General features: G+C 38.0%; 1 protein-coding gene across 2 annotated transcripts in view; it reads right to left on the bottom strand.

The window, feature by feature from the left end:
* Positions 1–1,179: 1,179 nt before the first annotated feature.
* The window catches only part of LOC130162008 (leucine-rich repeat-containing protein 51-like), a 100,702-nt gene continuing 77,528 nt past the window's right edge, over positions 1,180–24,353 (bottom strand). The window contains exons 2-6 of one of the 2 annotated variants that reach the window (XM_056365428.1): positions 5,044–5,138; positions 4,233–4,304; positions 3,458–3,663; positions 2,707–2,855; positions 1,180–2,028 (exon numbers count right to left, since the gene is read on the bottom strand). In XM_056365428.1, coding sequence (XP_056221403.1) covers positions 1,890–2,028; positions 2,707–2,855; positions 3,458–3,663; positions 4,233–4,290 — 552 coding nt within the window. In that variant the 5' untranslated portion in view covers positions 4,291–4,304; positions 5,044–5,138 and the 3' untranslated portion in view covers positions 1,180–1,889. Of the gene's footprint in view, positions 2,029–2,706; positions 2,856–3,457; positions 3,664–4,232; positions 4,383–5,043; positions 5,139–24,353 lie in introns of those variants that run through there. The other variant, XM_056365427.1, reaches the window with a different exon arrangement.

Genomic DNA, 24,353 nt, shown 5'->3' with positions numbered 1-24,353 from the left:
AAAAGCTGTTTATTAAAAGTTATGGATGGGGAATGTGATTAATAATCTAATGATTAATTACTACACATCACATCTGATATAAATGTCGATTAAATCTATAAAGATATGATCCAGGATTTAAAAATTTTAAGCTTCAGGTATCTCAGGCTGTTTTACCGTTTCTCCTTATGAATAGTTGAAAATTGGCATCTTTCTTTCATTTACCCATTGGCTGCAAAGTGATGGTCCCTCTGTGCCAAATAAAAAAACTGAATTGCTGTTTTGTAAAGACGCTGTTTTTGAAAAAATTTGGAATCTCAGTATAATGAGTGTATTTTTACAGTCAACTAAGGATTGTTAATTCAAATGAAAATTTTATTTATTTGAACTAGTCACTGTAACTAGGTTGTCCATTACAGTATGAATCTACTGTAAAAGATTTCATAGAGCACTCAAACTGTAAATACTGTATATAGTGTGAAATAAAAAGAAATACACGTGGAAAATTTAGAAAATATTATCTTAGTTTTACTATGTCTCATTAAGAACTAGAACATCACTTCACATGGTTGATAAATTACAGTATACTACCTACTGTAATTCACTACAGACCAATCATAAGTCAAAATCTGTAAAGTGCATCTAACTGTTTTCTCATCCACCATACACTCGAAGCGGGCCATCCTGCTGAGAGCAGCTGCCAACCTGACTGAAATAAATTCATTGATATTGGCTTCACTGCACAGATTGAAACACACAGTCTAAATGCTGTTTCAAAGGAACCATGTTAGTAAAAATTTCAAAGGAAACTGAAGTCTAAACACTGTTGTGCAGAAGTACTTTACACAAGTATCAATTTCATTGTTTAGTCCCGCAGGGTCTACATTCAGTTTCAAACAATTTCATTAGTATTGGTTTCAGTGCACAGCTTTTGTGTCACGTGGCCTAAATGCTGATTCAGGAGGATTTCCATCCCACCAATTAAAGATTTTGCGGGGGAAAACACTGATACACGATTCTGCACCAAATAGAGCCTGGAGGACAGCCAGTTAAATCAGCCTCAGGGCTGATTTATGGTCCACATTTCTTCACTAACAAGACCAAACAGCAATAGCAGAGACCCAAAGCTCTTTACAAAGTAAACTGAACGTATTACATTCATATTGCTAGTGTGTGTGTGTGTGTGTGTGTGTGTGTGTGTGTGTGTGTGCATGCGCATGACCCCGCATGCATGTGTATGTCTGTAAATTGGATTCTGATTGCCTTACACTGATGCCAAATCCAAGGTAGAATCCATCCTTACATTACATATACACAAAGTATCACACACACATACACACAGATATTTCAGTCAGTTCAGGTGATCAATAATTGTACTCTCATTGCCACATAATTAGAACTAAAGTTCAAAACAAAACATTGAGGTTGTGTACTGTGAAAAGGGAGTTGGGGTAAAAGTAAATTGAATTCAATCAAAAGAGCAGAATGGTTGGTTTAAATGAACGGCAGTCTATAATGCTGTTACAGACTAGTTCATATTAGTAATATCTGTAAACAGGCAAATATTCTCATATTTTATCACCAGTTCAACAAAATACTTTCTATGGTCAAATATTACTAACTGAGCATCATAGTTGTAATATCATTATGTTGTTCAGTCAATGGCTCTTTCAAAAGAAAGAGCCAGGCAGCCAGAGGTGAGAGTAGATTTCGCTGGTAGCTGGCACTTCAGGGAGCCTCCAGACTCCAAGAACATCACAACATATATCCAGTAATTTCTTTTCAGTGAGCATTAGTGGCATCATTAGTATTAGAGCCAGAATTATATTTTAGGGAAAGAAAACAATAACAGTGATTTTTACAGTCAACTAAGGATTGTTAATTCAAATGAAAAATTTTATGTATTTGAATTAGTCGTGGGAACTCTCCTTTGTGCCTTTGCTTTGGATCTTGCTGTGACGCCAAATACCCGCCATCACTCGTTCGTCACGTGTTACAGCACTGAAGTCCATCATCTTCAACTGAGTCAAGTTGGAAATTACATATCTCCTACAAAAAAAAAACAAACAACATGTACACACTAAATTAGCTTCTACATGGACATTTTGAGCACTTCAATACAATGAATGTGCGTTGAATGTGGAATAAGAAAGATATCTTTAATTCTATGCAAAGTAGACCTTGTCTGTACTTTCCTGCTATTTCACATAAACGATAGTATGAAATGAGATGAAAATTAAATCAAGAGGCTGAATGCATGAGAAATCTACCGAGTTAAGGGCGACCTTCTTTCTGTGTGTGTGTGTGTGTGTGTGTGTATGTGTGTAAGTGTGTATGTGTGTGTGTGTGTGTGTGTGTGTGTGTGTGTGTGTGTGTGTTGATATGCATTGCAATATGAGTAATACTGATCTCAATTTAAGCACCTATTAAAATGTTATCAGCCAACTTGCTTTCACAAACTTCAGATGCACAAACAATGTAACTGCAGACTTCTAGCAGTTGTATCCTCTAGCTGTAACCTTCAAGAATCATCAAGTATATAACTGCAGTGTGAAACACCAACTTTGTGTACAAGGCTGTGTTTCAGATTTGTTCTGCTCCATCACATTTAGCCCGTTATTAACCGGCAAGAATTGGCTGTATCTTACAGCCAAACATCTTTCACCCAAGCAGAATGTGTTTGTAAATGAGCTGTGTAAACTGAAACAAAATCAAAACAGTCTCCACCTGTAGCCTTTTTGGTTTTCGATTTCATTCCCATGTAGCGTGATGGTGCGTAGATGCTGCAGCTCTTTCAGCTTGTCTACCTCTGCAATCTTCGTGATTCTGTTGCCGTGCAAGTACAGCACACGCAGCTCATGCAGCTTGCACAAAACCTGGAATGCAAACACACTCTATCATAATCAGCTTAATTGTAAATTGAAATCAATAACATGTAAATGCATAAATAATATTAGTAGGTGTGAAGTGCCCAGATAAGACAGTGAAGTAGGAAGAGCCACACTGACATTAACAGAGGGTGCAGTGGCTATCCTCAAAAACTGGAAAACTATGACCAGGACAATTATGGACTTGTTTCAGTAGAACACTTTTGGAGTATTTTAAAGTGGAAGGTAAAACAACAAAATCAAGACTGGTATCATCCAGGCCCAGAAGGATCAAATCTGTCTTCCAAAATAAAGGCAGACATACAAGATATAAAAAAAATAAAACAATCTTTCTAAAGAAGGGTGTACTGGCTTTTGTTTCAGCTGGTTCTTAAATGTGGATCTTTCATTAGAGTTTAATTAGTCAAACATTTCTCTTTTTCAATGTAATTGGCTTTGTTCTTCTTGGGCTTTGGATAAAAGCAAATATAATTGTATTCAAATGACATGAGTGGTATTTGTGTGATCCAAGAAAGAAAGAAAGAAAAACTTAAAGAGGCAAACATGCAAATATAAATAAGCTATGAAAAGGCGGAAGGGAGAAATCTCACCGGGTCTATGCTTTTGAGCTTGTTGAAGGACATGTCCAGCCACATGAGCTTCAATGGTTGGTCCACAAAATGATTGAGAACGTCAAGGAAGCCAACAAGGTTTGGGAGCTTGTTGTTATTGAGAATCATAGAGCAACACACATACTTCCCTTCCGAGTTTGTTTTTGCAGACCGGTGGCGATTTTGGGGTTTTGCTGCCAGTGCATCTGAACCACAAATAAAGTCATTACTGTGATATAAAGTACTGGCAAGCTTTTCTTGAATATTCACATTCATATTTCTGGAGCTAAAAGACATCTGTTGGTTTATTTAGGTGTAGATTTATTTTTATTTTATTTTAGGTGTAAGACTGGAGCACTGGAGACTTCAGCAAAGAAATGAGGAGTCTTCGGTATATTTACTACCAAAAGCTTTAACAGTGTAGTCTTTTTTCAGGTGTCCTATTCAGTAACTACAACACTATCTAGTTTGTTACAACATGGAAAATACAGTATGTGTCAATACTTTAATCATAGCACTTTACACGTGAAATCTTGCAACTGACCGATGTGTCAAAGAGGAATACACAGCTAAGGGTTTGAACAGGAAATGCAGCTGAAATAAAAATAACACCCTTCCACGGCACTGTAATACTATGATAAATGTTAGCATACTTAACTGTTATTACCTCAAAGCTAACTCCGACAGAAAACAGTGGAAATATTATGCACACCAGAAGAAAATATAAAAACAAAGCAACTACTGTCAATTTAAGAAGCTCAGACAGTGATCTTACCTGAAATTTGGGCCAGAGATCTAAAAGATAGATCCACTGGAGGACCATACATGTCCATGTCTTCTTACATCTCTAGTAACAGCACAATGTTAAACAGAAAACTACAGAAACTGTAACTTCCACAAACACAAAAGTCCAAAGAAAAAAACTTTTGAAATTTTGGATGCAAAGTGTTACTTAGCAACAGAATTTTTTATTCATGTTTAAAATTCAAATGAATATAAAGTAACAAGTCTCTCTCTCTCGCTCTGATGGAAGTGCTATCATTCTTCTCATCTAACACTTCCCTACTTCCTAAACTGACTGTCAAATTGTTGCTTTAAATTCTGTAAGTCTGTGCCTCTGCTGCTGTTCAGCAACATGAGCTTAACTTGTCCATCATGACACACGTTTGAGGCTACTCTCTATTTTCTTTTTATTTAAAGTAAAGATGGTAACAAATTCCTCGTTCCTTTTACAAAGTAAACAAAAATTCGACACACTTTCTGCAGCTAAGGGTCTCTCAATCACAATATCACAAGATGGTGTTTGAAGTTGTCTTGAATTAGTGTGGGATTATGGGAGATGTCTTCATTGTTAAACATCTCATTGCTGTTTTATTTCCAGGTTAGGAATCCTTCATTGTACATTGTTTAGGAGGTTTTTACTGGTAGCTATTATTTATCTCCACCTCCACCATTAAAACCAGTAAAAACACTGAATAAAGCATTTTTATGTTAAAAATCAGTGTCTATCTTACGCTCTTTAGTGGACACAGGACATCATGAGGGGCTGCAGGCTGTTAGCTGAGCTGCCGCAAACATTAACTCACCTTCTTTCTCTATGTTCAGCTTGTTAGGATTCCTTCAGTTTCAGTCATTGAGGAGGTCTTCACTGGGAGCTGAATTATCTGCAGAGGTCTCCTCCCTACCAAAACAAACAGACCAGGTAATTAGAACTGGTAAAAACACTCACTCATTGGGTGGACACAGGACATGAGGAGGGGCTGCAGGAGGGGATGTCTGCTCAGCTTGTTTCTCTGATAACTTAAGATCCAGACGTCCGATGACTAAAATCCCTCAAAGTTATAAGGTTATAAGGTCATAAAAAGTGACGGCGACGTGACTTGAAACAGTGAGAAAGTAGTTGGCTGGAAATGTTTTAATGTCCGGCCATCCTGCCGACAGCCGGCGCTTATGGAAAACTCTGCCAGCACCCCTGAATTGGACAAGCAGATTGAAAATAAATAAAAGAGTGCCAAAAATGCAACAGAATGAGTTAGAGAGGGTAAATAGAGGACGAGTTAAAAAGAAGAGCTGGATGGAAAATTGCATCCATCAGCCTGAGTTTTTCCTCACCTTGTCACACAATCAAGATGTCTGTGCGTGTGTGTATGTGTGTGAGCATGTGTGTTTGTGTAGCCTTACTAATAGCACAACAGCATTCACTGGAGGAATAAGGGCAGTCCTTCAATGAGATGAAGAAAAAACAGACAGATGCATGTACATGCACAATGAAGCACAGTCAAGGACACAGACAGACACTGGCTGAAATCACTCTGTTTGTGACCAAATATTTAGGGTGTCAGACTGTGTGAAGTATGAGTGTGAGAAGGTTTTATAGAGTGTGTTTTTCAGCTACTTGCTTAGAATTCCTTAGAGCGGATTTTCAACTTAAAAGGCCCACTGTTCATAAAAACTAAAACTAGAAACTGCATACTGGCATAGGGTAACTCAGGACAGCAAGTTGGAGTGTTGTCATCAGTGTGTGTCTCCCTCTTTGCTGAATCTCTTAACGGCATAGATCAGAAAACAGGGTCATTTTAGTTGAATAAAATATCAAAAGGAGTCCCAGTATCCTTCAAAATGCAGGCTTATATCCAGACCAGATGGGAAGATCTGGACTTCACTGAATGGGCAGCACTCCTTGCTCCTTCTGCAACTGCCATCTACTTGCCCTTGAGTGATGTACTTAACCCCCATTTACTACAGAGACTCTGTTCAGCAGCAAACTGTATGAAATGACTGGACAGCGCGTAGGTGCAACTTTGTACAGTTGTTTCTTAAACTGCAACACAGGGGTAAAGCAACTCTTACTTTGAAGGCATCGCATAGTGTTTCATATCATATAAATCATCATATGAATAAAAAAAAAATATATATATATATATATATATATATATATATATATATATAAAAGAGTCTTTGGAGCATTAAGTTGTAAAGTCAAATTCTAATGTTCAGTTTTCTGTGAGACATTTCTCTGATATGCTCAAGAGTAAGTCACATAATAAAAACACGGTATAATGAGAAATATAGTTTAAGTTTAGGCACCATTGTGTCAAAGGCTAAAAGGTCAAAGCAATGTGACAACTCAGAAAAGTTGTGTTTGCAGGTGTGTTTGCAGCTGCATGTGCAAAAATGGCTGGTTTGAGCAAGCAAAAAGGCATAAGACAGGCACAATTTCAGGCTGCCCTGCGGCATGTGATCTGCATAAACACAACCACAGCTGGGTGCAAGTGCATTTATTTGCAGCCACAAAGTTACAAAAACAGGCAGAAGCAGAGAAAATGGACTAGCAAGCAGCAAAGTGGCATAGTGGCTGTGTGTAAGTCCATATGAGCACAAAAATACTGACATATTTAAGACCAACCAAAACTTTCCTGCAGTTTTTTGGTCTACACATTTGACACAAACAATCTACAGCTCATAGAGCCAGCACAGTAAAAGTAGGGCTGTAACCAGCAGTAACTCAAAGGAGCTGCTGCCCTCAGCATAAACACACCGTGTAACCCCGAGATTTTTGGTCGTACCAAGTTCACCACAGAAACATTGATTCATGTCATATGGTGAAGTGGAGCTGTTTTAACACTTCTTCGTCTTCCACTTCATTTTTTTTTTCTTTTTGTTTGCTAAATGGGTAAGTTGGTAAAACTAAGAACTATCTCTTTCATTCAGGTGACCTGACACTGAAATGTGCCATTTACTGATGAAATTTTAGATAAATGAAACATGTTTTATTCTCTAACTCTATTATGACTGTGGCACTGATATTTTGATGTGAATGAAATTGGCACAAAAACACCATCAATCCAGAAAATCATGGCATTGTGCATCATAATAAGCTGTTTCATAGTGGATTCCTCTAGTCTCACAAAGAGGTCCCACTCATTATATCCCTCTTTGTACCAACTGTCAAAAGTTCAAGGATATACGAGTATTACCAACCGCTGCACTGAAAGGCTAAGATTTCGCCCCAATAACACGTCTGTGTGCAGTTTTACCAGCCCAGGATTGTGAGGAATTACATTCATACAAGATTAATGTGCAGCACATGATTTATATCTAGTTCCATTTTCCCAGTGTCAGTGCAGTAAGCAGTGTGCCCTTTATGCAGCAAAGCAGGAAGTACAGGTGTGTGTAGCACCAACTTGACGTTTGAGTCCTGTCAGACCTGTAGCGAATGTTATTAAACTGAAGCCAGAACATTAGCCATGCTTGAGTCGTCATGCACACATCCTGTACAGTAGGAAGAAGTAGTTTCATCAACACTGGCACTGGACGTTCAACTTAATTCCGGGTTTTGCAGAATTGTACAATGTCAGTGTTCTATTCTGGCAACAGGGTTGGTTTTACTTTGCAACAAATGGGACTGACAGTGTGGGAAGTGCAGGAGGTAACATGTTACCATTATAAAAAATGTACAATAGTAAAAAAAAGTGTACATGTGTATGTGTAACTGCTTGTGGATACATCATTCTGTTGTGGTTCAAATATGAACACAATTCAATGTGGAATGTGACGGATGAATACGCATATGCCATTCAAGCTTAGTATCCTGATGTGGCTGCATTAAGCTGTCAGCTCAGCTAAATAAGGGGAGCTACTAAACAAGAGCAAACATACCTGGCCATAGCATACATTCATTTGTGTCTTTTTCCAAATGTAACAGAAAATGCATTCCCACAGCAACAATACAGCAATGATGGCTCAATGCAAAAACCCTCAATAGTGCTTCCTCTATCTGAATTTGTGGTTACAGGCAATTTCTTTAGCAAAAGTGCCATGTTAGTGTTATCATTCTTACTGTAACACCACAAGAGAATTAAATAGTTGTCATCATTGCTTCCGCCCTCTAGGAAACTCAGTGTTGCCCTGGGGGGCACAGAAAAAGACACACACACACAAATGAATCACAATCACAAAAATGATTTGGCATGAACACTTACTGTCAAAGTACAAAGATGTCGACACACAATTGCAGTCATAAACATACCAAAACGAGACCACAGCCACAATTCATATTTTTTGTAGCCCAAAGGGACATGGAGGCGATCTTTTGCTATTACACCTACATGAACTCGTAAAAATTCTCTAACACATCTCTAAGTCTTCTCCCTTATCTTGACTCTCTCTTCCCTCACACTCTCTTCGGTTTTGAGAAGTACGAACCTTCACTATTTTACCTCCTCTCTCTCATTCTCACCAATCTCTCCTCTTTGTCCTCTAATATAGGTGTGTGGCCCTGTCTGTCAGGTCTTCTACCTGAATGCCTCCAGTGACGACAGGCCATGACAGCACTTTAAAAAAAAAAAAAAAAAAAAAAAAAAAGGAGAAGAAGAAGAAAAGAAGAAGAAATTCAGGCTATTTTCTTGCCACAGTTTTTCACGATTTCTGTCTATATTTCTTGTGCTCGCCATGCACATCCTCAACCTCTCCCTGTCACCATCTCTCATTCTGTCACCCCACCTCCTCTCCTTATAGTATTACGCAGGAGGTCATGCTATTAGCCCGCTGGTCACTCAGCCTGCTCATGGCATGGACACGCATGGCTGCTTACCTTGTATTTAGAGTCTACTGACAGTCGATCAGCTGCCCCCACAGCCACAGTCACTCCCTCAGATCCTCGGTTGTTTAGTCAGTCAGTCAGTTAGCTGCTCTGTCAGATGGTCATGCAGCCAGTCACACAAAGTATCGGTCATGTCAGTCAGCATGACGGGCAGTGTGGGTAAGGCACTGTTTCAGTCCATTAGTGAGGCAGTTAGACAGCTGACGCTATACAATGATACTACTAATTAGTTACTCACTCAGGTGCACAGGGTTGGAGACAAAAGCATACATGACAGGAAATGTCATCTTTACTACCATCTCATTAAGTTTTATAGAGCATTGTAACTGGGGTTTTGGTAATATTGTGTTTATTTAACTAGAAGTGCATTTGAAAGATAAAGGTAATGTGAAAAAATGTTAAACATCTAAATTACTGTATAACGTGTTGAAAAGGAATGTAAATGAATACAAATACAGTACATTATTCAGATATGAACAGCTGAGTTTCCTTTTTTGTGGTTGACAGTAAATGCGAGAATAACTCAATAACGTTAGGGACCGTCTCAAAAGTAGATGCAAAATGGCAGAGAGAGCCTGTCAGTTTTTTGTCAACGGCTTTCTCGTTGTTTTTCATAGATACTTTCAACCAGCTTTTTATTCCTCTGGACCTTCTCCCATTTCATGCACAAGTTCCATAAAAAAAAACAAAAAAACAATATGGCTCAGTGAGCTATTATGGTCCGTTTTCTGCCTTTAAGCCATGCCAGCTACATGGGTTTGCAGTTGGCAATGTCCATTGAAATGTCATTTGAAATTTTGTTCAGACATTCATGGTCCCCAGAAGATGCAGCCTTGTGATTGTGGTGATCGTGATCCCCCTGACTTATCAGCTAGTGCCATCAACAAAACACTTATCCAGTGAAATCTCTCAGCACCCACTGAAGGGACTGGCACAAATTTATGTACATAATTTTATGGTTTCCAGACAATGAAATTGTCATTAATGTGGTGATCCTCTGTCAAAATGTTGATTACTTTGGTTGATGACCAAATACCTGCAAAACTAATGACAGTACCATCAGCTTCAGCCTTTGTGTTTAGCGGTAATTAGCACTTGTTAACATGCTAACACAATAAACTAACTAACATATCAGACCTACTTCAAACATCAGGGCCTCATCTCAGTACAATCACCAGTGCAAAAATAAGCCCAATGCAAGGAGTATAAATGGCAACAGGAAGTTAAGCAATAACAATTATTTTTCCTGATATGAATAAGAATACAGATACAAATATACATATTTTAGTGAAGTAAACAGATACAGATATTAGGTTTACATCACTGTGTCGAGAAATTGACAAGAGCACCACGAAGGCTGCAAATTCTTGTTGAAAATCATCCATTTACTAAAATGAGAGAATCTATAAAAATACAAACCAGAAAAGCGGCTGAAATTGTTATAACAAAGTATAGTCTCATCATTCAGTCTTCTTTTCAAACCTTTATTTAGCCAAATACCACTGGGAACACTCCTTTTTCCAATACCACCCATTTTCACCCTTATTCAATTACACAAAGTGACTCCAGGGAGTTGCTCAATACAGCTACAGTGCAGCTCAGCTGGAGCAGGTGGGGTTAAGTGCTTTTGTCAAGGGCACCACCAGAGAGGTTTGCTGGAGAGGAGGGAGTGTGTTACTCACTTCTTCTGGCTCAGACTTGGGGAGGGCTATTACAGTCACAAATCGACATCTTCACAATTAGAACATCAAATCTTTAAGAGCCAAAAGAAATTTCACAGATTTGTTTCAAAACTCATTTTATGATTAAAATATATACCTACAAAATGCTGGTGTAGGTGTGCGGGAAAAGAAGTCACATTACACAGCTCCTGTTTAGTGCCTCTTTTGATGTTTTAAGTAACTTTGGTTGATAAATCTTAAAGTTAATAAATTCAAATGTTGCCAAGCGAGATCAGAGAGTGCTATATTTGAAATGAAATGTCCTTTTTAATTTGTACATGAATCCCCAAGAACCAGATAATTAGCCAAGCTGTTCATCTTCCTCAAGGCAGCAACAACATTACTTTTTACTTGAATACTAAAAGAATTATTTCAGGAATCTTCCCTTTTTATTCATGCATTTGACAGGATCCAAAATGCAGTGTCAAATATAAGGGACATTATAGTTATTTCCTATGTGTTTTCTGCTTTATAAATGCTTTGTAAATTGTGCTGAGCAGCCAACACTGGGCACCAAGCCTCACCTGAAAGTGTTTTTTTTTCTTTTTTAAATATATTTGCATTCATTATTAATAAACTAGTGTGATGTTTGACAAAATCATTAAAACAGATAGTTTTCCTTTTTATTTACATATCAATCATCATATCAAGTATTTTCAAGATTGTCAAGATGCTTGCGTCGAAATACAGAAAAAAAATTCTAGAACTTTGTATATAACTGAACACCAGCTTGGGTCAAAGTTTACACCTTTTACTACTGAGCTTAGATTTAAACAATAACAAGCACTCCAGAGTTATAATGTATAAAATAGGCTTCCTTGTGACAATGTATCTATCACTCTGCCTGTCTGTCTCAACTCATCTTAACTCATCTCACTCTGAATAAAAGTCCCCTTATTCTTTAAAAAAATACAATCAGTACTGTAATATATGCTATTGGAAGTATACATAAAGAAATGATTAAGGAGAGTTAAATCATATTGTGGATCCTCAACTGGGTGACACTGGCCAGAATAAAAACATACATTGCTAAAACTAACACTTAGGTTCAAAGTTAGGATGTCCAGGTAACAATAGTGAGCAAGAAAAACTAAACTTTCACCAGAAAGTAAAAACCTCTGAAGGACTGCTGAGATTAGGATCAATTCGATGAGTCTGTGATTATTCCCAGAGGATACAGTTGAAACCAGAAGTTTACATACACTGTATAAAAAGACACATAAGCTTTTTTTTCTCAATGTCTGACATTAAATCAGTCTAAACTTCTCCTGTTTTAGGTCAGTTAGGATTACCACAATTATTTATATTTGCTAAATGCCAGAATAATGAGAGAGAGAATTTTTAAAAATTTTTTTTATTACTTTCTTCAAAGTCAGAAGTTTATATACACTAAGATTATTATGCCTTTAAACAGTTTGGGAAAGCCCAGATGATGATGTCATGGCTTTTGAAGCTTCTGATAGGTTAATTGACAACATCTGAGTTAATTACAGGCACACCTGTGGATGTATTTTAAGGCACACCTCAAACACACTGCCTCCTTGTGTGACATCAAGGGAAAATCAAAAGAAATCAGCCAAGATATCAGGAAGAGAATTGCGGACTTCCACAAGTCTGGTTCATCCTTGGGTACAATTTCCAGATGCCTGAAGGTGCCAGGTTCATCTGTTCAAACAATTATACGCAAGTTTAAACACCATGGGAATGTCCAGTAATTATATCGCTCAGGAAGGAGACAGGTTCTGTGTCCCAGAGGTGAACGTGCTTTGGTGCGAAATGTGCGTATCAACCCCAGAACAAAAGCAAAAGACCTTGTGAAGATGCTGGCTGAAGCTGGTAAGAGAGTGTCATTATCCACGGTGAAACGAGTCCTGTACCGACATGGGCTGAAAGGCCACTCAGCGAGGAAGAAGCCATTACTCCAAAAGCAACATAAAAAAGCCAGATTACAGTTTGCAAATGCACACAGGGACAAAGACCTTAATTTTTGGAGACATGTCCTGTGGTCTGATGAAACTAAAATTGAACTGTTTGGCCATCGAGGAAAAAGGCGGAAGCTTGCAAACCTGAGAACACCATCCCAACTGTGGAGTACAGGGGTGGCAGCATCATGTTGTGGGGGTGTTTTGCTGCAGGAGGGACTGGTGCACTTCACAAAATAGATGGCATATTGAGGAAAGAACATTATGTAGAAATATTGAAGCAATATCTCAAAACATCAGCCAGGAAGTTAAAGCTTGGGTGCAAATGGGTCTTCCAAATTGACTATGACCCTAAGCATTAACGCCAAATTAGTTACAAAGTGGCTTAAGGACACCAAAGTCAATGTTTTGGAGTGGCCATCACAAAGCCCTGATCTCAATCTGATAGAAAATTTGTGGGCAGAGCGGAAGAGGCGTGTGCAAGCAAAGTGGCCTACAAACCTGACTCAGTTACACCAGTTCTCTCCGGAGGAATGGACGAAAATTCCAGCAAACTATTGTGAGAAGCTTGTGGAAGGATACCCAAAACGTTTGACCCAAGTCATACAGTTTAAAGGCAATGCTACCAAATACTAATGAAATGTATGTAAACTTCTGACTTTGAAGAAAGTAATAAAAAATTGTCTAAAAAATGATCTCATTATTCTGGCATTTAAATATAAATAATTTTGGTAATCCTAACTGACCTAAAACAGGAAAAGTTTAGTCTGATTTAATGTCAGACAGTGAGAAAAAAAAGGTTATGTGTCTTTTTATACAGTGTATGTAAACCTGAGTTTCCTTCTACTGAAACAATCAGTTCAAAGTTTTCTCAACATCTAATCATTAATGTGGCTCATAATTGGGCATATTCATGGTCCCCAAATGATGAACCCTAATAGCTTTGGCAATCCCCTACCTTTTACTGTACTACCTTAAGGTTGATTTTTGATATTCACATCCAGCATTTAGCACAAAGAATTTTTGCAGTGTCAATGTGTTTCTGTTACACCTGTGGTTCTACGCCAAGTTGTTTTCCAGGATTTCCTTGCGTTTTCCCCATCTATTATATCTACTTTGTAAGATCCGACTCTTGTTGCTTCTAGTAATTTGTTTCTCCCAGCGCATTGCAAATTTTTAGCCTGTTCCTCTCTTCGCCTGTTCTCCCAACTGCCTCTGCGCCTGTTTGCCAGCTGTCAAGTCAGTCACTATCTGCCACCCTTCCTTCCACACTCACATCAGCAACTCTCTCTACTCCCTTTCCCACTCCTGACCAGCAAATTCCAATCCAATAAACCTAAGTCCGTATCGAGCCTCACTCTGTCTGAGCCCTGTGTTTCAGTCCCTTCTGTGTGCAAAACAGTTTCTGCCATATTTTTTGTGACAGAGTAGTGAGGGCAAGTATGGTCAAATATTCACTCACTGGAGTCTCCACTTGAAATTGGAATGTCTCACATTCCATCATACCTATAAGTGATACGAGAAGCAAAAATCAATCGCCTCATGTGTGAGGTTCCCCTGAATACACTTAAGTCATTACCAGATGGCTGCACTCCTAAGAATCCAATAAAACTTGAGGCTTTAAGAGCTTTAACTTAGGTATTTTTTTAAGATACAAACAAAAAATGCAGGTAAATGTGCTGACATTTAGGATCATTAATGTGGAGAGGGCTCATGGCAAATCACAAGAACAAAAAGACTGACTTCTATAACTGAAATAGATGGAATAAATTAGGAAAAAAAGTTGATCAAGAACTTTAAAAAAGTGCACCCCCAAGAGTAAAGAAATGTTTTTGTATAGTAGTAAAGCAAAAGAGAGAGACCTGACATTTAAAAAATGAAATGTTAATTACAAAAATACAGCCTAACAAGGGAAGAAATCTTAATTCCCAGGAGTAAAAGTGAAATTCTTTATGGCAGCGTACAAATTAGGATATACAGTAAGCGTGTGTCAAGTGACAGAACTGAAGCTCTGTTTAACTACCTTCCTAAATATATCTTCATTAAGGGAAGAATATCTGGAAAAAAAAGAGGAAAAAAAAAAAAAAAGAAGAAACAATTTGGTTGTACTTCCCTAGAGTAAAAACACAAAACCTGACTGGGAGGTTCAAACATCTAGGACAAAAAATTCAAACAAAAGAACACATGAAAGTGAGTGTGTCATCACACCAAACATAAAATTTAAATTTTTAGAGGATGGTGCACAGATGAGAAAACACAAATATGTAACTTCCCAGGGGTAATATGTTGTTTCTCAGGTCATAATGGGAAATAAGGACAGAATCCAAAGAATTTGATCAAATATGATTAATTTTCAAAGCTTGGGTCACAGTTCACAAAAGGGACACAAAGAAAACAGGGGAATAAGTGTGCAGATAACTACGTGTTAATCTAAGTCTGTGTAATGACTCAAAACATTAAGGCTATTAAGAAGTGGACACACCATTCTCTTAAGCTTCACCCTCTTTCAGCATCATTATCTTAAATATTCAATGGCTTGTGTGGCATTCACATATAAACATCATATTTTAACATTTTAAAATGCATGGACCAATTTCAAGCTCCTACAGAAGATTCTGATTTAGGCTGAGTTCAAAAGACACCAATCGAGTTAAAATGGAATAACTCCACTGTTGATGTATAAGCTATAATCAAGCAATGGAATTTACACAGTAAAGATCTGAAATACATATTCAATCTTCAAACATCCTCCCATCTTGTGGCATTATCACCATCTAAAAGCGTACAGAGTATATAAATCCATTTTGATTGACTTTGTAAAGGTCATGTGATTAAGACGGTAGTGGGACGATATTTATCTTTATGCCCTGTCAAATGAACACTTGACATCAGCATGTTACACACACACACACACACACACACACACACACACACACACACACACACACACACACACACACACACACACACACAATCGTGGACAAAGTCATTTAAATATGTGCTTTAACCCCTTAGACTGTATTAGTGTGTGTGTACAGAAAAACCATCATTCATTATTATCTTCCACACACAGACAGTGACCTGTTAGCCTTAGAGAATAGTGTGTGCGTGTGTGTGTGTGTGTGCGTGTGTGTGTGTGTGTGTGTGTGTGTGTGGCAAAAGAAGTGATGAATGAGTGTGTGTGTGTGTGTGTGATGTGTGTGTGTGCGTTCCAGCAAAAATTAGGTTACACGTATTCCGAGAAGAGACAGTGGTCATTTCACACCACAGAAAAGCAGTGCTCATGTGTGCATCTGGTTCGGTGTGTGATTAGTGTGTGTGTTATGTGTTGAGATTAGAGTGAATAATGTCCGTCAGCCACAGAAGAGGATGTTAAGTGAAGGGTTTAATTAGCTGTCACACAACCACCAATAGAAGGAATCACAATACTCACTGTGTGTATATACTACGTGTGTACATGCATGTGTTTAACATGATGAAAATACACCACAGCATTTTATGTGTGTTTCTTTCCTCATGCATATGCCACCACTGCTTGTGTGTGTTTGTGTGCATGTGTATGAATGAGTGACATTAGATGTGTGCTGGTATATGGTGAACATCTTAGAGGATACGTGAAATCAGAAAAGAGAGCATTTACCAATAGAAAGCACTGAATAAACAAGCGAATTATTATATACAATAGATGGTTAAATCATGAGTTAAAGTTAGGGAACAATTCCAAAGTGCATTTTCAAAGCCAAAGAGCGCTTCTCAGATTTTTGTAAATATCTCTCAACTTTTTCAGAGACACTTTAACGTTACTTGATTTATTTGACCACCTGGACCCTGTTCCATTATATGCATTACTTCTATTTTATGTGTGAATTTTATTTTTAGCCGTTCTACCATTGGCTCTACAGCATTACTAAATAGTTTTTACATTCTGGTGACCAATCCAGTCACTGGCTGGATTCTTTTTTTTTTTCTTTTAAATGAATGAAGTGCTACATTTATCAACTCCACTGGAGTCGCCAAGAGCTGGTAGGGATGCATGATGGCTGAAGAGGTTATCAATATGATCAACAGTATCATTGAACCAAATTAGCGCACGGAATCCTAGCCTGGTCAGTTTATGATATCTGTTGTACCAGTATATATATACTGTTGCATATTCAGCAACTGCAAACTCATGTTCTGTGTGAATTGGCTTCAAGAATTAACCAGTAGTAACCAGTAACCAATAGTAGTCACATTACCAGGACCATATGTTTTCATTTCTAAGAAACAGACTAATCGGGGGAACCCCATGGACAGCCAGGATCCCCTGCTGATTTCACCTGATGAATCATTTTCATTCACGAAAGAGAAATACAGATGAAGGCCAAAATATACTGAGATTGATTTAGAAGAAGGACTCACACTTCCCAGCTTTCATGACAAGAATCCAACAATATCTGCCCTGACTTTGCTAAATAGTGCCAGACTCCGAAATTGCCTCAAATGCCATCTACTATAAGGTTAGCATTACTCTTCAGCCTCAAATGTGAAATGACCGAAGGCGTTTTGCCTGGGGATTTTTGGCAGGACACTAGTCCAAAGTGTTCCTTAGATGTGATCAATAACATTTTAAATCAATCCCAAAATGCAAGTGGGAACCACTGAAGTTGAGCAAAAATGGGAGTAATATGCTCTGTCTGACTGCAGTGTTTTGGACTCAATGTGTTTTGCTCTGCATGACAAGTACAGTAGATAGGAATTACTCACTATTAGCACAAGACAATAGTACTGTGATGCTGTGATGGTAATGTCTTGTAAAAACCTCAAAAGATGTCAAGATTTGCACTTACAAACATAAGCACTTAAATCTACCATTGGGATCATCGATAAAATAATTATATAATATAATAAATGTGCAGATGATGTAAATAGATACAAACAAAGCAGTGACTCGCTGTTTACATAACCCCACATAAATGAATTGTGTATTAATTTCAGCGTCATAAGGAGGCAAAGGGTTGGCAGTTGTAGTCTATACATTGTACATGGATAAGTGCAAAGTACCTGCCAGGAGCCAGTTATCTTAATTTATGATTCTTTTAACATGCAATATATCCAAGATGTGATTTGTATCTAACTTATGCATGACTGATGGCTCCATAAAGAGTTTGCCTTTTCCCTTGATGATGGTTGTAATGGTTTGTTTTGCTTTGTATTCTCAGAAAGCCTTGTTCAGACCAAGCACAATCAACATAATTATTAGCTTGAAAACTTTATTTTCCCGATGGTGCTGTGCATAGAGGCTTTGGGCCATGCTAATTTTCGTCTTTTCACTGAGCTTTAATTAAGACAACAAGGATTTAGCTTCCTCCAATGACATCACCCTGGGGACTAATTCTTCCTCATTTGCTCCCGTAACTCTCAAACAAAATAAAACGGTCCAATACTGTTCGGTTTTGGGATTAAAATAAATTGGGCATATCCTATTGATTATATTTTCAGCAGACTGGGACATTAAATACCACATGGCAAATTGTGTTGTTTTTAATGGGACGCAGTACAATACAGCTGCATAATCAGGTGAAAACGTAACTCAAGAAACTCTCCTCAGGAAGTAAACATAACATTTACAGACTGACAGCTGTGCATTTTTCTACATTCGATAAAAGCTCAGCTCATACATTTTGTAGGCCCTTGGGTCATGAAACTTAAATACAGAAGACCATAAACTTTTTCTTCAAGTGGAACACATGCACATAAATATTTGGAGTCAAGAGGATACCTCATAATGGCAGGAATACGGCTCACAGCCCTGCCTTTGATCATAGCCTACACAACTTCAAAGCCACAAAAAAAGAATTTAATTTAACATTTTTTGGAACATTTTGAGGAAGAGTATACAAGTCCTACCTGGATTCACCTCGCATTACCTTTCTCTGAAAACCAAGACAGAAAAACATCCATCCATCCATCCATCCAGCCATTTACTGCCACTTATCGGGGGTCAGGTCACAGAGGCAGCAAGTTAAGCAGGGTACTCTAAACATTCCCCTCCCAAGAAGCACTTTCCAGATCCTCCTGGTGGATCCCGAGGCATTCCCAGATGAGATAGTAATAATCTCTCCATATTCCAGTGTGTTGACTACCATTTGGACATGCTCAAACTCCAAAGGAAGGTGCCTAGGAGGCAAACTGATCAGATGCCCAAACTACCTCAACGGGCTCCTTTTGACACGATAAAGCAGCAGCTCTTTGCTGAGCTCCTTCCAGATGTCCCCCTCCTTACTCTTATCTACAAGGGTGAGTCCAGCAAGCTTATGGAGGAAACTCATTCTGTATTCGTAATCTCATTCTCACTAACCAAAGCCCATGATAATAGGTGAGGATTTGAACGTAGATCAACTGGTAAATCGAAAGCTTTGCCTTCGGGCTCTATTCCCTCTTGACCACAAAGGTCTGGTACAGTGTCCGCATTACAGTTGACACCACACCAATCTGCCAATCAATCTCACACTCTATTTTATCTACACTCAAGACCGCGTGATACTTAAAATTCCAGACACATCCCCTCCCATGACTGCACCTTGAGATCCTGTCCATGAAAATCGAATACGAAAATATAAACACAACTCTCACTCCAGTTAAAGATTAGATGGCTCCTAGAAACCCTTTTCATTTACCCATTCTAGTTACCCATTTAAAATGTGTGTGACTGAACAGATCACTTGAACCTGTTCCATGAGTAACTGCAACCTGAAGTATACTTTTGTCTGACTTACTATTTTTGTATTGGACCCTGTTCATGGCAGAAGGCAGTACTGTTGCTCAACGTTTCCAGTGTTAACCTACCGCAGTTGCTGAAACACTGTTTTTATATGACTGATGTAGAAAGAGGTTAGAAAAACTTACATTTGAGTATCGCTTATGTTTTGTATAATAAAGCCATCAATTACTAAACCCTGTATAAGATGTGCTAAGAAGATGGCAGGGAAACATGAATTACCATTACATGTGGAATCTTCCAGGGTTAAGTTCTAGGGACTCTATTATTTAACCTTTACGCTCCATTTAGTACAAATCTTTCAAGACAAAAATAACCGTGGTGCTATAGATTTAATATGTCAGTGCTCAAAGCCATTAAGTAACTGGATATAAGTAAACTCAATAGATGAATGACGACAAGCTATAAAATTCTATTTGGCAACAAGATGAAAGACTTATTGCTCACATTGATTCCAATAATACAAAACTAATGGACTCGGATAATAGTTTCTGCACCCCCACTGACGCAAAAACTATATCTACCTTTTATCACCTCAAACATAATTATAGGTTTCATGTTCACACAAGATTTGTTGAAGATTTTTGTCTCGTCCATGTCATCATCTCCAACAGAGTGGACTGATCATTAGATAACTACAGCATATTCAAAGTGCTGAAGCTAGTGCGCAAGTAAGAACAGGAACAATGGAGCATATTTCTCCTATTTTTAAATGTTTACTTTGGCCTGACAAATTTTGTGTGTGTGTGTGTTTTTTTTTTTTGAAGAATATAAATTGTAGCAATAAAAAATGACTGCCTAAAGTCAGCGATATGCCACATATCCAGTTCGCTACTATGCTGCAAACAGAACTTCCAAAAGACGTCTAAAGTGCAAATCGAGCCACTTGTACGTGAAAATTAAAAACCTGTAAAAAAGTTTTGGGCTTTTTGACTTCCACAAGATTTTCTTTGTCTGTTATTCTATTCTATATCTACCGTATTTTCTTACATTACATTCTATTAATTTATTTCGCCTTTCTTTTTATAGTATTCTTAACAAATGCTTTAATACTTTAAATTGTCTTGGTGTTTGAAAAAATACAGTACAAATAACCTTGCCTTTTTATTTGCATTATAACAGAATTGTAGTTCTGCATTCAGTTCCCTGGAGTGGGAGAAAAGGGAGACTTTCTAATGACATACTAAACTCCAATGTGGATTACTCTGGATATTACCTGCAATGAAAAACGAGTTACAAACTGTTCCCCAGGAGAGAAAAGGCAGACAAAGAAGGATTTGACTGCAAACTATGACCCATAATTCCACCTATGCCAGTCGAAAATAAATGGCCTTCACTGGTTTTATGAATTTTGTCCCAAAATTGGTTTGCAGGCCTACTTTTGCATTCACGATCAATTACGATGGATTACTCATTTACTGTAGGTCCAGTAAACGAGTAATCCATATATAGCAGACAGATTCTTAGTTGTTAGATGTGTTTGTGTGTGTGTGTGCATGTGCGTGTGTGTGTATATGTTGAGTGTAAAGAAAAGAAACAATGACAATAAGGGAAGAAAACTATGCGTAAGCACACGGGCGAGTCTGGATGAAAATTTATGTCAAAGTAAATGCGAGAAAGATTCAATAAAGATAAAAATTTAAAGAGCTTGTGTGTGTTTGTTTGTGTGTGTATGTGTGTGTGTGTGTGTGTGTGTGTGTGTGTGTGTGTGTGTGTATGTACAGTAGCAGTGTCAGCAGTGAGACAGCATTAGCGAGGGCAAGAGAAATGTCAGCCCATCCGTCAACTTGACATCTGCAATCTCTCCTCCTCTCTGTCCGTTCCTATCTGCATCACTCTCATTCACTTGGTTACACTACTCCGGGCTCAAAACCTATTTCTGCGTCTCTTACTTCTCTTACATTAGTTCTCTCACACACTTTTCTTCTGGCTCTCTATCTACCACTCTGTATCTTTCGATTCTCTATCTCCCTTCTTATCTCCATCACATTTCCTCTTTGTTATCGTCTTTCCATTCTTTCCATTCTTGCTGGTTTAATACAGACATCCATCTCGCTCATGTGTCCCACAACAGAGCAGATGCAGTGCATATTTTTTTTTTCCTTTGCTGTGTGTGTGTGTGTGTGTGTGTGTGTGTGTGTGTGTGTGTGTGTCTTTACAGAGAAAACAATGAGATGCTCAGAATATGGCTGCCCTTTAAAAAGCTGTGTACCAAGCTGCTTTTTTTTGGCTGAGCAGAGCGCTTTCAAAAGTTAAAAACAGCTGACCTTTTTCAGAAAAGCACACATGACATCAATTGCTGTTTTTATCAGCTGGCCAATCATGACAAGAAAATTGAGGATGACAGTTTCCTATTATAACAATAGAGATAGAGAGTGACTTTCAAGTACAAGTACCTGTTGAAACATTAGGAGGAGCTAATGACACATGCAGCAGATTCACGTTATTGCCCTTCTGAAAATTAGTGTTATGTAACACAGTTTGCTACAAATGCTTATTACTTAGCCAACTAAAGTACAATTGGAAGAAGATGGTCAATGTTCAAGGTTCAACTGAAATACATAAATATTAAAAAAAAAAAAACAATCTGAGCAAACTTTAAAGTTAAACTATGTAATATTCTATATCAGAACAAAACATTAATACATAGACGGAATTCAATACTCTGGAGATCCCTGGTGGTGATATGGTAAATGTAATTTTGGTGCGGAAATTCTTGTGCACAGATTGCTAAACCATGTGCTCAGAATAATAAAACATGTGTATACACCGATAAACTGCAAATGTTTGCTAAACTGGGTGCATGGTTCTAAATCAAAAGCACCTAATACAATATGTTTTCTTTGATAGCAAACAAAATATATATACTTTTCAATAATGACACAGCAGCATGTCTCCCATTTTTGTTTATCAACTTACAAGGGAACTTACATGCACAGAAAATTGGTTTTCCTACAGAGGTATTATATTTCTCCTCTACCTCCACTTCCCTCTTGTGTCAACTCATGTAAGATCATAAGCTGAACTTTGAAAGGCTAGCAGCAAACAGGTCAAAGTTCAAATTGACACAACTTCAGCTACACACCTGTGTGGCGCACGCTACTGAGAGATCACATAGCACACTCTCCTTACAAGAAGACAAGGCCTCAACTAATGCAGAGAGATTTCATTGCTTGGTGTGTGGGTGGCACTGCTTGAAGTCACTCCAGCGAGGCAGAGTCAGGAACAAACAGGACCAGAAAAGAGGGAACTGCTATATAGGTCTGAAAATGAGTATGTTGACTAGTGGAGCATGTTAAATTGAGTTGAAATGTCATGTATATACATTGTCTCTGTGCAAAACCACTTTGTTTAAGTAATATAAAGGCACAGTACATAAGAAACCCCAAAGGGTAAAATAACACCAAGGAACCAAAACATTGTGATATATTAGACGATCATAGTCTCTGTGTTTGATGTGGGAGAATTACAGGATTTTAAAGCACTTTCAGGAGTCTCATAGCTCCAACCTGCCTGTTGTGGTGCCACACAAGGGACCAACAGCATATTAGGCAGTGGTGGTCATAATGTTTTGGCTCATCAACATATATTCTCCTCTACCCTTTACATCTCTGACAAGATATTCAAAGACAAATTTATCACTGATTTTAAAACTCGCTCTTTTCGCCATGCACAATGGCAGACATGCTGAGAAACAAAAAAAAATATGCAAGCACATGCTCTCTCACACACACACATACACACACACAAGCACACAATGAGACGCAACCCTGCAGACTCACACCACAATTGGTTTCAGTGAGTTGTTACATTCTGGCCGAAAGTCAATTTTACACTTACTTAGCCCCATAATAAGAAGTCATGTTGACACAACCCCACAATACATCTCTCCTTTTAGATGGTGGGAAAGAAAGAAAAACAAGGAAGGCGGCAACTGTGGGGGGTTAAGCAGCATTTGGAGGAGTTGAGAGAGAGTCACTGGGAGATAAAGAGTAACAAAAAGAACAAAGACAGAAAAATCACAGTGACATACTCAAGCTCAAGAATATGCATTTAATGCACATTTACTGCAACATAGTATATGTTATATATTTATGATGACTTCATACATTTTAAATATTCTCATTACATTTTGTTTACTTTGTTGTACTTTTGTATACTGATTCTCCAGTTTAGGGAAAGGGTTGCTATGCCAAAGTGAACAAATTAATCTACCCTTACATTCCAATTTATTAGGTACACTTATAAAAGCAATGCATTCTAATACAACAGGCCTGCAATAAACCTTCCCTTCATGTGGATTATAATGTAGAGTTTTTATTGAATCTGTTTGAGAGGTGTTGATTTATTTTCAAGGTCATTTTGGCGGCTGTAATCTGTGGAGCTGCTGAATTGTGCTGGGGAATAGTGAGAGGTGTTCCTAATATTTTGTCTACCTCAATTCACATAATTGCGATCGGCATAATGGCTTCTCTATAACCTGAAACAATGTTTTCATAATGCCAGAAACTGATAGCTGTATGACTGCTAAACATGATTAGGAAAGTTGATGCAAATAGTTAATTAGCAGAGGTAATACAGGGATTTTAATTGTATGCAGGACAATTAAAATAAAATGAAAAACATTGTGTGATTTCTTGTTGTGTATTGTTGTGGTACATTCATTATTGTGTTTGCACATTTCGTCAGGCAAGCAGAAACACTTGTGCAGGCGGCTCTGACAGGAATGTTAGCGCTCTTAAAAAGCTGCTACAGGTGCTCTGCTCTGTTTTTCTTGTTGACAAGGGAAACATACACTACTTTAGCTTGCTTGGCTGGGAGCATTTAACTCAGGATGTCATAGTGTGTGTGTTTGTGTGAGAAAGAGAGTTTGCAACAAAAACTGTTGAAA

The sequence above is a fragment of the Seriola aureovittata genome, chromosome 21 (assembly GCF_021018895.1).
Source record: "Seriola aureovittata isolate HTS-2021-v1 ecotype China chromosome 21, ASM2101889v1, whole genome shotgun sequence".
NCBI lineage: Eukaryota > Metazoa > Chordata > Actinopteri > Carangiformes > Carangidae > Seriola > Seriola aureovittata.
This window is presented reverse-complemented; position numbering and strand designations above follow the sequence as displayed.